Consider the following 15,680-nt stretch of genomic DNA (forward strand, 5'->3'; position numbering starts at 1 on the left):
AAAAAAAAAAAAAAAAAAAAAAAAATGTATAGGCTTTTAAAACATTATTTTATTTTATTTATTTATTTATTATTTATTTATTTATTTAGAGACAGAGTCTCACTCTGTTGCCCAGGCTGGAGTGCAGTGATGTGATCTTGGCTCACTGCAACCTCTGCCTCCTGAGTTGGAGTAACCCTCCTTCTCAGTCTCCCAAGTAGCTGGGATTACAGGTGTGTGCCATCACACCTGGCTAATTTTTGTATTGTTCGTAGAGATGGGGTTTCGCCATGTTGGCCAGGCTGGCCTTGAACTCCTGACCTCAGGTGATTCACCCACCTCAGCCTCCTAGAGTGCTGGGATTAGAGGTGTGAGCACCGTGCCCAGCCTAAAATATTGTTATTAATTTCTAACTTAGTTGCACTGTGGTCAGACAATGTGGACTATATGACACCAGTTCTCAGAGATTTGTTGACACTTGCTTTATAAGTTAGAAGTTGCACAAGGAACACTTGTAAACACTCCACCTTAACAGTTGTTAATATCCAGATGTCTAATTTTTCTGTTCAGGCTTCTGCATGTGTCTACTAAATGGTTTATTACTTATGTTTAAATCTTTTATATCATTACTAATTTTTGTCTACTTGACCTATCAATATTCAAACTAGTGTAATGAAATCTCAAATTTTGATGATGGTTCACTGACAATTTCTCCTTGTGGTTTTTCAGTTTCTCTTTTGTATATTTTAAGATTTTACGACCCTCTTATCAATTTAAAATTGTTTTATCTTCCTCATAAATTTAACACTTTATCGTCATGTAGTCATCCTCTTTATCCCTATGAAATGGTTTTATTTAAAAGTATATATTATCTGATATAAATATAGCTATTCTACCTTTATTTTTGATATATTTGCCCAGTATATTTTTTTCCATCATTTTACTTTCTGCCTCTCCATTTCCTTATATTGTGGATGTGTGTCTTGAAAGCAGTTGAAGCTGGATTTTATTATTTCTTTATTTTTTGAGACAGAGTTTTGCTCTTGTCCTCAAGACTGGAGTGCAGTGGTGCAATCTTGGCTCACTGCAACCTCTGCCCCCTGGGTTCAAGTGATTCTCCTGCCTCAGCCTCCCAAGTAGCTGGGATTACACATGCCTGCCACTACGCCCGGCTAATTTCTTGTATTGTTAGTAGAGATGAAGTTTCACCATGTTGGCCAGGCTGGTCTCGAACTGCAGACCTCAGGTGATCCACCTGCCTCAGCCTCCCAAAGTGCTGGGATTATAGGCGTGAGCCACCGTGCCCGGGCAAAGCTGGATTTTATTTTGTTTTTAAAATCAAATCCATCAATCGCTGATTGTAACTGGCATGTTCATGTTTTTTTTGGTTTGTTTTTTTTGTTTTTTTTTTGTTTTTTTTCGTGATTACACACATATTTAAATGGACTTGATTCTGCTGTCATTGTGCCTTCTACTTGTCTTTTTTTTTTTTTTTTTTTTTTGGCCTTTTTAAAGAAACTTTTATTTCTTGGCTTTTTGTTTAAAAAAATATTTATTACATTCTTGTTTTCTATCCTATTTTACCTCACTAGATTTTTGTTAGTTAGCTAATTTCTATTTTCCTTTTTCATGTGTGCCCTTAAAATTTGTAATGCATTTTTAAGCATCTCAAGTTTTTCAATAGCCTAACCCCCAGCTCAAATGATACAAGCTCCTAGAATCTTTTAACTCCATTTATCTCCCTGTGACTTACATTATTAATACCCTCTTTTTTTAGTATCACCTTTCTTTCCTTAAAGTCCAAGGCTTCATTTTTTAATAATACAAGATTATTTTTGTTTGATGTCTTTTCTCATATTTAAATAAATCAAAAATGTTTATTAATATTTATAGTCTTAGAACTTTTTCTGTTAAAATCACCAGGTGAAATGTTTTATTTTCATAGTGTTGTTAACAAGTCAACTTTTTTGTAATCCCAAAAGTTAGATATATTACTTAAAAATACATTTGTTTAGGCCAGGTACGGTGTCTGATGCCTGTAATCCTAATACTTTGGGAGGCTGAGGTGGGTGGATCACTTGAGGCCAGGAGTTCAAGACCAGCCTGACCAACATGGTGAAACCCCATCTATCCTGAAAAATACAAAAAAAAATTAGCCAGGCATGGCTAAAATTAGCCAGGCATAGTGGTGGATGCCTGTAATCCCAGCTACTCGGGAGGCTGAGGCAGGAGAATTGCTTGAACCTCAGAGGTGGAGTTTGCAGTGAGCTGAGATCATGCCACTGCGCTCCAGCCTGGGCAACAGAGTGAAACTCTGTCTTACAAACAAAAACAAATTTGTTTAGATTTAACTAAATACTGATGAATTTTATCACTTACTATTGCCTCTTGCATCTCATTCCCTTCTTCTGTGGTTATTTTTTATTTTTCTTGAAGTACATACTTTAGAAGTTTTAGTAAAGGCTTCTTTGTAGTAAACTATTTTTTTAAGTCTAAATTGTCTTAAGACAGTGTTTCTAAGTTGACAAAATTTTCTTCCACTAAAGTTATTCAATAGTTTGGTGGTTTCCACTGTTACAATTGATAAATCACCTACCGGCCTAATTATAATTTATTTGTAGATGATCTGACTTTTCTTTTTGGCTGCTTTTAAGTTTTGTCTTGGTGTCCTGCATTTCCCCATACTATGTCTAACTGTTGCTTTCTATTTATCTTGCCTGTTATATCTTGTTTTTTCTTCATGTGAATTCATGTCATGCATAAGTTCTAGAATATGATCATCTCTTTATGTGTTTGAATATTGGCTCTCATTATTTCTATTTCATCTTTCTAGAATTCCAATTAGATATAGATTAGATCTTCCCATTTCATTTTGTCTCTAAAATTCTTGATCATCTCTTCATTCTATTTCAGCATTTTCTATAGTTCATTAAGCTTCTCTTCAGACACATTTATTACTGTTCACTCTTTCACTAAGTTTTACAAGTTTTTAATTGTGAAATTCACAGAAAATTAGAATGAACAGAATCATAAATAACCTGTATATCTTTCACCTATATTCTCCAACAGTTACTATCTTGCTATTCTCTATATGTATATATGTACATAATGTACACATATATTCATTCACACACACACCCTATCCTACTTCCCTTTAGGAAAACCATCTGAAGGTAGGCTGCAGCCATCATATATGTCAGATGAAGGAGGAAGAAAAGCAAGACGGGGAGGAGGAGGAAAATAGAGAGAAGAAAGGCGGGGGGCATTCTGATTTATCAAGTAACACCAAGCAGACAATACCTTCGGAAATGTCGCAGGGGCTGCCTTGGATCTGCAGGGTTAAGTCTATTGCACTTTATTTTTAAGTTTATTGGTGGGTATTTGTTGATTGCACCTAGAAGAGAAAAGCCTGTGATGAGTCTTGTATTCATGACTGTTAACATTACTGCAATCTGCTCTGTACACAAAGTGCCACTTTACCGTTTTAAATAGCCATCAAGAGAAATACCAACTAAGGTGGTCACATGAAATGAAAGCAGATTTCTCAGGGGAATCTTTAAAACCGACTTTAGAAAACATATCCCTTCTGCATTTATAGGTGAATTCAACTAACTTTTCAGTAAGACCCTCTTAGCTGCTAAAGCAGGTCAACCATTAGAGGAGATACCATGAGCCAGTTCTAATGGTCTGGCTTTTAATTGATATAAACTAACCAGAGTATTTATTTATTTGCTCCTTAGAAATATCAAAATGCAAAGGGGAAAAAACGTTTTCTTTATGGTCTTTGAATCAGTAACAACAGCGACAACAGCGCTAACATCTTGGGTTCAGTTCATTAGTGGCTCATTTCATGTGGAAGTGTATTAATTTTTCATAACAATGAAGCATGCCTCTTTTTATACCATGTAAAGATTTAAAAGCCATTTTTGATGGGAATTCTTAAAAATCTATTCTATATTTCTTTGAAGCATTAAATCAAATAGATTTGCTAAACACAACTAGATCTCTTCCTGGTCACCCACGGTCGGGTCATGATAAGTAGCGAGTTGGTCCTGGACTGTGATCCAACACTGTCTCCAGAGCTGCTGTTGTAGGTAGGACTGTGTGCTCTGGACTGAATGGCCTAAGACTGTGAGGCTACTGTTATTGAGCACCTGAATTTTAATTTCTTTTTATCTGTGTTAAGTATCAGATGGTTTGTCAACAGTTTTGTTTCTCTTAGAAAATGTGTTGATTGATGTGGACTGTGCTTGACAGTCAACTCTACTATAACAGTGTATTTAAGTAAGAGCCACAAAGCAAGGGAGCTAGACCAGAAGACCAGTCAGTAACCAAGACTATTTTGGTCACTCCTTGATACCCAGCATCAGAACAGTGAGTGGCTCAGAGAAGTTCCCCAGTAAATATAGGTTAATGTTGAGTGCGTTAGTGCAAGTCTGTGGGCCTGCTATGGAATTAAGCATGTAGACTTGAACATGATTATGCAAAGTCTTTCTTGACTTGTACTTTTATAGTTACATTTTAAAGATTACAGATTTATAGATCTAGGTTCCAGAAGAATGGTATATAATTTCATCACGGTTATAGTTTTCCCAAAGCACTTTATGTATCTCTCACGTACCCTAAGTACTTTTTTCTTAAAACATCTTTTTACCTTTCCTCAGTTGGTGGCAGGGGGTGGTGCTATTTATCTAATAAAATTTGGCTAATAACCCATAAAACACTACCAAGAATTTTGGGGGAGTGGGGAAGGAAATTCCATCATAAGACTTCTTCCAACTTCTTGCCAAACTCTTGATGAGAGTTTCTTTACAAGTTTATCAGTCTTGAGAGGTGTACTTTTTTTACCCTTACAGATGCCTTATGATTCTTTTCTTCAGAATGACCCCATCCCCATTTTTTTTCCTTTTATCCTTAGCTTTTCTTTCTGGCTTCTATTCCAGAATACATCCACATAAATTTCATTCTGGGAGCTTATTGTTCCTATCCAAGTGTTTCTCAAACCATAATATACATATGAGTCACCTGGGGATCTTTATAATATGCAGATTCTGGCTCAGAATGACTGCATTGGGTCCTAAGATTCTATGTTTCTAATAGGCTCCCAAGTGACACTGGTACTACTGGTCCTAGAGTCAGTTTGAATCATAGAGGATATACTATCAGCCCCAACAACAATCTCCAAGGCTTCTTTAGACCTCACCCTACACTGATTGATAAGTCTATGTCTCTACAGCTTTAACTGGGCTTGCCACGTAATATCACAGGCACATTTGAGACACAATTAGGACTTCAGTTGAGCCACACTGGGTATTCTTTTGCCTGTGTGTTCATTTTTCTGTATCTGGACTTCAAGGGATCATTTACCATGAAAACATTTGCAAATCCTACCAAGTGCTTTTCACCCTTCAGAATCATATTAGGATACAGCTTATTTTTATCCATCCTGTTGCATTCAAAATGGATTGCATATTTTCAAGGCAAACTTACTCCAAGAAATGCAGCCCATGTTTTTTTTTAATGGGCACCAGTTACACTAATTACTGGCATCATAAAAAGAGCCATTAACAAGGCTAAGAAAGTTTTGCAAGGCTGTATTTTTCATTCTGACAGGTAAAATGGTATCTCCTAACACTTCAAACTCTGCCTCAGGAACTTGTGAAAGCAAAGCCAAGAACTGTTTAATTTTTCTTTGGCTCTCTTTTTTGGTGCCTTAACAGATAAAACTTTCCATCAAAGGGCAGTATGCTAAGGTTACATGGCAAGGATTTCTACTTTGTAGCTAAAGTCCAGGCTGTGACTTCACACCCCCGGACTGCACTGCTCCATGAAGACAGATGTGTGAACAGCTGCTTGTTATGCTTGCTTCTCCATAGGAACCAGAGGCATAAAAAAAAAATGAGCCAGAAAACTAAATGTGTAGGAACCAGAGGTTTCCTCCCTTCTACGATCTGTCATTATATATTTTCTTTTCTGACCCTGAAGTGCCCTTGAAGACAAACAAGAGGTTTCCAAGTATCCATGTTAGCTCATCAACCTTTTTTTAGTGATACTATGTATATTCTTAATGTGCAGAGAAGAACAGATTTTATGACTTACGCCTGATTGAGTTTATAAAGGTCTTCACAAACTTCACACCATAACTGTGGTCAGGTTTATGAATTCGGCCAAGCTGGACCAGGTGGTGATCCAAAGGGTGGCTAGCGAGATCCTCCAGTTCCTTGTCATCCCAAGTAGGGCCAAGGGAAAACACAAATAGGGCATACCCTTGACATTTGGCTCGCAAAGATTCCTTCTTTAAGATTTCCGCATCTAAGTGGCTGGTTTCCCCAGCAGATATCACAAATATGACTTTGTTTCTTCTCAGATTGGGTGCAGTTAAAAAGACATTGTCCAGAGTCCACTGTAAGGCATGACCAATAAAAGCATCTCCATTTAGTTGTTTAACTGACTCATCCACGTGCCTCTTCATGAGGCGCTTACTGCTATAGGTGGTGAGATTGAACTCAGCTCTAACTGGACTCTTCTGAGTGTTGGGTAGGAAGTCGGGGGGAGCATGGCTCAATAGGGCCACCCGGTCTCCAGTGACAGAAGTCTCTGGCTCTGGGGTGATTTCAAAGTGATCTAATAGTGCTCCCAGGAAAGCTCTTATGTCTTCAAATTCAGCACTTCCCACGTTCCGGGAGCCATCCAGAAGGAAAGCAGCATCCATGTAAGACTGCACAGGGGGTGGTCTGGCTTGGTCACAAGAAGCATCTGGCTTGCATACATCTGTGAACCAAAAGTCATTCTGGGTTACTAAGTAGAAATAGAAAAGGGAAGATAGCATGTCAAACATTTTGACATTTAGAGACTGCATAGTCTTTGATGTTAAAAGTGACTAAATAGTAACAGGAAGATTGCCTTGTACATGGTTTGCATCTGTCTCCCAAAAGTACAGATTTTATATCCAGCCTGTGTCTTGGACTCCATTTACTAAAGCTATCAGACTTTTAAAGATTAGGCTGTTTTCAACAGAAGTTTAATCTTGGCTGTGTTTCAAGTTTATGTCTTTAGAAGTGGACAGTTTGTCTCGTGCATGCAAGGGTATACTGTATCACAACATAACAGTGACTGATCGCTCTAGATTGACAATATTATCGCTATGCTCATATTGTTCTACTATGAAGAAGTGCTTACAAAGTAAAAGTGAAAAAAGCAATGTATCTTTTATCTCAATTTAAATAAGTTTATAACTCAATGTCTACCTATGAGTGATCTTTAAGGACAAAGCTCATCTGTGCATTTCCATAGTGCTCATTAGCTGAAAACTGAATACATGTTTGTTAAATGAATATTGGATATTAATGGACTTTCCTAAATGAGGTCATTTTATAAATGTGCATATCTCATTTAATAAAAGAATGCATAATACTAAAAACAGACAGGATTTTATTGAATATGACCACAATGAATATTCAGAGGAATAAAAAAATGGAAATGGAAGGATCTTGGAGGTCATTTAATCTTGTAATTTTACAGAAGAGACTGTGGCCAGGATAGTAAAATAATTTTGCCAAAGGACACGCCAGTATTTCTAGAAGTTTCTATATAAGAAGTCAGCATTTTATTGTTACAGATGAGGCCAGGTGGTATAGTAGTGGGGAGGTCCCTTGGTCTGAGAGCTGGAATGCTTGGGTTCTGGTCTCGTTTCAGTAACAAGCTGTGTGCCCCTAGCCAAGTCACCACTGGGCCTCAGTTCAGCATAGTTCTGCAAAATTAGGTGGTAGGACCAGACTCACCTACAGACCCCTTTCAGAACTGACATTTTGTAATCCTAGGTTTTCAATACTAATTGATGGTTGAGAATGAAAATAGCCTCTTTAATAACCAAAGATAAGAAAGAAACATGGAGTAACATGAGTATGGACAGCTGGTACTAGATATATAGGCATAGGCCACGAATAAAAACTTAGATGAAAGATTAATAACCAGAGTGCTGATCCTAGGGGATGTAACAAAATTCTCACTACAGTCTTGTTCATGGACTCAATCAAGATGTGACTTTGGATAAGTTATGGTTCCCTTACTGAAATTTACTAAAATTTTATGGTCCTGTATAATGGTCAGATGATAGAACAGTCACCTGTGTGCAAAGCAGTTTCTAAAATCAGGGACAGTAGGCTGCCCATTTGCTCAGTTTTGTAGGATTTTTAATTGCAGGAAACGACAGCCAAAATCTTTTATTATACGCCTAAGAGACAAAACAAGGTTTTAAGCCAAGAAATGAAGCCAAAATCTATCCCCAGTCACACATGTGCAACTTCTGACTATGCAACATACCATCACACTGTTGTAACTGACATGTTTGAAAAGGCAACTGAGAATACATGGGGTGGAATGTACCTCCCCACAGTATGTAAAGCACTTTAACTGTTTTGAGTAAGACTGCCAGTGCCTAAACCAATTCTGTGCAGTCAAGAGAAAGAGAGGGAAAGAGGGAAATTTACTAGAGGGGAGCAGAGGGAAGACAGAAAGAAGAGGGGTTATTAAAGACCAGAAACCCTACTTCTCCCTCAGAATTACTACCTTCCTCATTTAGGTCATTTATATGGCAGCCTTTTTCATCTCACTGATACACATGAAGGAGAAAAATCAAGCATTTCCTACAGGCTCAAATGGAGAGATTTAGGGAGCAGAAGAATGAGACCTCTGTTTTTCATAAACTGCAAATGGTTTAGAGTTAGCTGCCTTGGGTTTGATATGGCTGTGAAGCCCTGAGCAAATTATTATCTCTAAGCTTTATTTTCCTTATCTGTAAAATGGAACTCACAGTAGTTCAAATGTTTTAGGGTGATTTTAAAGACTGAATGACATAATTCATTTAAAGGTATTAAAACAGTGCTTGGAATATAAACACAATCATTTAAGTATTAACTGTCATTATCACCATCATTGATATTACATGAATTAGAACAGTGCATGGCCGATAGAAAATGCTTTATATCTCTTAGCTATTACAGCCACCAATGACTCCAGTGGCTTCCACTTTGTAGTTATTAGAACACTCAAATGGAAGATTAGAGTCCAGTTTTCTAGTTAGACCTATACATTATGTATAAAACACTACAAATAAATCAACACTGCAAATCTTTCTGATGCTTAATATTTGGGAGACTTTTTTCAATGAGAAATGTATGAATTTTGCTATTTTCCACTTTGACTGTACTAAAAAATATTCCCAAGCTGGTAGGAGGGTGCTGAATTGCTTTCAAACATTTCTTTGTGGCTGTGAACATTTGAGATTTAGAAAACACATAAATATACTTTATAGCATAAAAACTTGGCAATGAAGTAGGCTAAGTTGTTCTAAGAATCATTACCATTTCCTGTAAGCTGCACTATGTAGAAAGGCCTGGAATGTAACTCTTTTGCTGGGATATATAGGGAGAGACCATGTTTGCTGAGCTGAGAGGATTCATCTGTGGAAGATGAAGTGTGACAGGGCGCATCCAGAACCCCAGAGAAGTCCTCCTCAGGCCATGAGTATCCCTGCTGCCAAGTTCCAGTTGCCCCTGCCAATGGTGACTCAACATGCTTAATAGGCCTGATCAAATTATCTTCTCTCTGTGGGTCTTACCATAGCAGAAAGTGCACCGCTGGAGTCTCTCTAATGCTGGTGTGTAGTCGGCTCCAGAGGGAACCACTATCACTTGAAATGTGCCAGTGTCGTCAATCTAAAAGAAGCAAAAGCAACAGACAGAAGAGCTTAGTGGATAGGGCTGCAAGAACCTCTTAGGACTACATAGAGAACTGACATCTGGAGAGAGTAACAGTGCTCCTTCTAAGAAGGTGCCGGGGAGGCACAGCATGTGAGCATGGCTAAGAGCTCTGCCTGGGTTTAAACCTTGACTCTCAATTTAGCTATATGACAACTTATTTTCCATGTTTCTTCATCTGTAAAATGAGTGTACTACTACTACCTCCTAACAGGACTGTGGGCATTAAATGAGTTCACATTTGTAAAGCACTTACTGACACAGGGTGGGTACAATGTGGGTAATGACCACAAAACATTTTCATATCTATTACTGCAGCAATACAGTGAGTCCTTACACTCATCATCCCAATTTTACAGATGGGGAAACTGAAGCTCAATGAAAGATTAAAAGGACCGATCAAAAGACACTGAAGCCATTTAAGGAAGAGTATCAGAGACCTCCTCTCCCCCACCTGAGTCTCAGAGACCCATGTAAAGTCACAGGATGCCCTTTATAAACAATCTTCAGGTTTCTACCATAAACTAGGCATTGAAGCTGTCTTTGAAATACACTCAGATCTACGTCCATGCAGCTCTCTGAACAACTCCCAACCCTTTCCCAACTTGGCCCCATTGCTAGTAACCCACGTGGGGAGTTTGAGGGTAGAGAACAGGGGGAAGATAAGGAGGCTCCAAACAAGAATTATGAGTTTTGCTAATCGACCCAGAGATCATTGATAATTAAAGAAAAACTGTAGGCATGACCCTAATGCCTAAGAGATGAGTCAGATGATAATTTAGATTTTCCCTGTGATTCTCCTGTCCTAAGCTAATGACTACTCCCTTTCTCTGGGAAGATCCCCTGCCACCATAATTAATCCACAGAGGTAGAACTTCAGCAGTTGTTTATATGGAGTAATTCAGTCTTCAACCAGAGCTGACTGGACTAGATTTGGTGTTAAAGTAAATTTGGCCTGAGGACACCTCTGTACTTTGAGTCCTCATGTAACCAACTGCAACCTAACTTAGTACGTACCAACTGAAAACCTATCCTAGGAGTTTTTTTGTTTTTTTTTTTTTGTTGTTTTTTTTTTAACAAATAGCAGAGTCTTAGCCAATCATAGCAGCTGTGCTTCAGTTAGTCACAAGTGGCCAACTGATTAGACCAGGTTCAAATGAGGCAAAGGCCAAGCTGTAATCAGTCAAGCTGTTTCTGTACTTCCATTTTCATCCATAAACACTGCCTGCCACATTGTGAAGAGCAGCTCTCTGAAACTCCTCTGGTTCTGAGGGCTGCTCGATTTGATGGCAGCGGCAGCCCACCTGGAGTGGCCACTGCCATGATGCTGGCTGCAGTCGGGCCCACTAGGCTTGTTCCACTCATTCAGCCTGGCAGACTGTGCTTGGCTCATGCTACCTGAGCGCAGTCGGGGCTGCACACTCCATGGAGCCCTGGGAGCTGGGAACAGGTGGAAGCCTCACCCGCTTCTGAGTTGGCAGGGTGAGAGCTCCCGCTTCTTGAACGCAGCTGCAGCCATCCAGCTGCGGCTCCAGACCCAGGCATCTTTGTGCTCTTGGGAGCTGGGAGTGGGCAGGGGCCCTGCCCTCCTGGGAGCAGTTGCAGCCGCCTGGCCCTAGCTGTGGGCCCACGCATTTCTGCACTCTTGGAGACCCAGGAAACCCTTGCCCCTACCAGCTCACAAGTGCCTGCTCCCGCTACCTAGCCTCTTCCTGCTCCGGCACCTGCTCTGATCTTGGAGCAAAGTTGACACTGAGCCCAGGCACTGTTGCAACCCGGCCAGGTGTGCACACACTAGGGGCAGTGCTGATATGCCAACCTCACTGCCTCAGTCCCCTCCCAAGTTTGGGTGCTAATGAGCATGAGAGGGAGGCCAAGGGGGGTGCTCAGGACAGCTTGGTGCTGGCCTGTAGGCACCCCTCAGTGCAAACAGCCTGGGCTCCAGTGGATGACAGAAGGAGACAAGCCAGCCTCTGCGTGGAAAGGGGTAGGTCCTCAGTGAAACCCCACCTTCAAGCCAGGGGTGGCCCAAAGCCTGGGGGCTGGGCTGACAGACCAAAATGGGAACTTATCATGCTTTTTCTGGCCCATCCATGGCCTCCCATGAATCAATCAGCACACACTTCCTCCCCCCTGAAACCCATAAAAACCCTGGACTCGGACAGACTCAAGGAGGCCACCAGATGACCAGCTGCAGAGAGGAGCTACCCACCCCAGGGCCTCCTCTCTGCTGAGAGACAGACACTCCAGGAGACCCTGCCTGCAGAGAGGAGCTACCCACTGCAGGTCTCCTCTGAGCTGCTCTGTCACTAAATAAAGCTCCTCTTCACCTTGTTCAACCTCCACTTGTCTGTGTACCTCATTCTTCCAGGATGCAGGACAAGAACTCAGGACCCACTGAATGGTGGAGCTAAAAGAGCTGTAACACAGACAGGGCTGAAACATGCCCCTTGTTCACCACATTGCGGGTGACAACAAGATGAGGAGAAGAGAGAAGAGCTGCAACCCTTTGGAGCCCAGACCTAGGAGATTGCCAAGTCAGGGCTGTGACACCCTCTCTGGGGCTCTGCAGTTCCTGGCATCGCCAAGCTTCCAGGTGCCACCATGTCCTCCAGTGCCATCTGTGGAAGCTGCTTGGGGTATACCTGGTCCAGCCACAGTCTCGTGGGGAGCTGCCCACCCTGCCATGCCACACTCACTTGCTCACACACCCCTTGCTGCTCCACGCCTGGCTTGCCCTTGGTGGGTGTGAGATTCAGGCTAGTAGCGTGGGTCAAGCACAGCCTGCCAGGGTGAATGGGTGGAACGAGCCTAGTGGGCCTGAGTAAAAACTTGGGCAAAGGCACCACTGGCCACAGAGGTTTCCAGCTGGCGAAGCAATACCCCAAGGATCCAATGACAGATTTACAAATTGCTTTTAGTGCAAATAAACTCTGCAAAATTTAACTTGCCTAAAGTTTTTAACACTTTGGTATCAAAAATGGGATCCAAACTGGACTTTCAGTGACTCCCAGGAGCACCAAGTGACCAGGTAAATATACCTGCCTGGTCCATTGTGACCACTGATGTCTCACAGCAACTGGGATCATGGGTGAGTTCTCTTTGATTCAAGCTCCACAAACTTGTGTTTTGAGCTCAAGTTTATTTGAGTAATTTTTATACTGGCTGGGTCCAAGATCAGATTGGATCTTATAATTAATAGGATTGCATCCAATTAGAGGCCTCAGATATCTGACTGGGTCAGGAAGAAGCTGGACTGGGTCCAGTAGGTTGGTAAGATTAAGGAAGACAGAGAAGAGTGGGCCCATCTGGATTCAACGAGTCTTCTATCTTGGAACCTATTCTCTTCTAGAGAAATGGGTGAACCTTACCAAAAATAAGAGTTATAATGGCCACCGTGGGAAAGATTTAACCCAAACAAAATTGCTTATCTATGAGGCACTTTGGAGGGTAAAAAGGGGATCCTGGACACCTCAGGAACAATGGGCTGTATTATCCATTACTAGCCATTATTCTGGAGCTCGCAAGATATGCACTTTTCCCAATTACTCCTACAGAGAACATCACTACTGTAGAAGATTGGCTCTTTGAGATGTCTTTTCAGGTTGTTTTGCATTTCTAATAATAATGGCTCCACCTGAATCCACCAACCACTCCTGTGGCCCCACCCAGAATTGACTCAGTGTATGAGGACCATTTTCCACACCCCTATGATTGCACTTCCAACCAATCAGCAGCAAGCACCATTGCCTAACCACTGCCCACTTCCCCCAAACTATCCGTGAAAAGCCCCAGCCTCCGAATTCCTAGGGAGACTGATTTGAGTAATAATAAAACCCCAGTCTCTTGTTCAGCTGGCTCTGCATTAATTAAGCTCTTTCTCTACTGCAATTCCCCAGCATGCTAAATTAGCTCTATGTGGGCAGCAGGCAAAATGAACCTACTGGAAGGTTACATGAGCACAGGGTAAAAGCAAAGGCTACTTATCTGGATTCAGGACCAGAGGACACCTTGGCTCCAGATACTTATAATAAATTCTACTTAGGATATGTGTATGTGGGTATACCTAAGCTAACTTAAATTGGTTTTTGTGATCTGTAAACAAAGTAGTCTTGACTATATACCAGGAGAAAGAGTCTGCATTATTAATAGCTATTAAGAGGTATCTCTATGCAATGTTTTAAGTGAATCATGCCTTCACTGCATCTGGATTGTGGTAAATGACTGGAAACCAAACCCAGTGTCAGTTCAGACAGCATAGCTCAGACTAGCTGGGAAGGGCCAAGAGCTTTCTTATTGCCAACTATCAGGATCCAGGGGGAAAAAAAACAATCACAGAACATTTGATCCAGAAGAAATCAGGAATCATGTCATCTATTCTCATCATTTTAAAGATGAGCCAAGTGAGCCCCAGAAGGGGTGGATTATAGAAGGCTCCAATTTAAGTTTTACTCTCCCCAAACAAGGGCTACCTTCCATCTTCTGTATGAGCCACCTTTATGATTAGAGTTTTGTATCAGTGGGTCTCTAACTTAATTTAGAGCAGTGTTTCTCAAGACATTGCCCAAACATTGCTGCCATTTGCTAACTAGTCTTGTGTTCTACACATTCTACATGACTACAATGTGACCACTTCCATATTTCTGGTGTTGGTCCTTGTTAGTTTAGGCTCACATTTAATCACATATCAACACACTGGTGTCAACTTAGAGCGACATCAACCTTCTCATTGATTCTAGTGAGCTGTTTTATGGTGAGAGTCCACAGAGGGTCTACACTCTCACCCAATACCTCCCCACTTCCCCCAGCCTTTTCCCCCTTGACCAAGTAATCTTTCAGTCAGTAAAGTCTGGAAGATGTAGTTTTAGAGTTCATTCATCCTACCACGTATCACTCGAGTAAGTATAGTAAGCATATTACAGAAAAATTCCTTAAAGTCAATGTGGGCTAGAGATTTAAAATAAAAGAGACCTATTATTTACGTTTCTTATTGCTCACTTCTTGTGGATTCAAAGAAGCACCAGCTTGAATGAAAGCACAGCTATTACACTCAAAGATGGGAGGTTTGGGGCATTTAGCAAACGGTTCTGAATGATACCCCACTCTTTCCTCTCTAAACATCATGGGGGCATCTCTAAACATCTAAGAAACAAATACAATGAATATTATGAATAATTTTCTTTTAGACAGTTATATATAAACAAATAAAAATTCTCTTCAAAATAAAAAGGTTGGGTACTAAAATGCTTATTTTCCATTAGAAGTCTCCCCGCATTTCAACTCTGTCTGCAATCACGAGAATCATCTATAATGTCAAAGACTACACTTAATTTTCCTCTTACCAGCAATGCCACACAGCAGTGTCAAATAAAAAGCCAGGCTAGCTAAAAGACATATTTCTTATAAAAATATTGGAAACGGAGAGTCACCCTAGATTGGAAGCCTCAATGTGCAGCAAGTAAAATTTTATCAGAAGAGGCAATTGCTAAACAAATCTAAAGGCAAATTCCTAGGGACAAAACAAGCAAACAAACAAAAAACATGTTTTTTCCATTAAAAAATGGTCCTCCATTTGTGAAGGGAGGCACAACTTGCCACTCAACTTCATACTGTCATGAAAAACTTCCAAGATGGTGATCACAGTCCATTTACTAAAACACAGGGAAATCAGTACATGCTGTCAGAGTGGGTGCTTCTGAGGCCCAACACACATGGCTGCACAGGTACCAAATTTCACGCTGGACTACTTAACTCCCAGATGGATCAAGATTTAGAAAAGCCTTGGTAGGTATGAAACAAACTAGGGTTTTAAAATGTGGACCCACAATAAAAATGCATTGTGTCATGAGACTTTCAAGTTCTGTTCTTAAAAAATAATGGACAACAGTTTGAACGTAGGTAAAGCACGATGGAAGGGAATGGATAAAATAAAGAAAAAGGCGG

The 15,680-nt window shown here is 40.6% G+C and overlaps 1 protein-coding gene across 1 annotated transcript in view; it reads right to left on the minus strand.

The window, feature by feature from the left end:
* COL6A6 (collagen type VI alpha 6 chain) overlaps nt 1-15,680 on the minus strand; it is a 111,649-nt gene that overhangs the window by 9,141 nt on the left and 86,828 nt on the right. Inside the window, exons 33-35 of the mRNA XM_025376803.1 lie at nt 9,599-9,695; nt 6,079-6,750; nt 3,280-3,373 (exon numbers count right to left, since the gene is read on the minus strand). Coding sequence (XP_025232588.1) covers nt 3,280-3,373; nt 6,079-6,750; nt 9,599-9,695 — 863 coding nt within the window. The remainder of the gene's footprint in view (nt 1-3,279; nt 3,374-6,078; nt 6,751-9,598; nt 9,696-15,680) is intronic.

This window comes from Theropithecus gelada, chromosome 2 (assembly GCF_003255815.1).
Source record: "Theropithecus gelada isolate Dixy chromosome 2, Tgel_1.0, whole genome shotgun sequence".
Classification (NCBI taxonomy): Eukaryota; Metazoa; Chordata; class Mammalia; order Primates; family Cercopithecidae; genus Theropithecus; species Theropithecus gelada.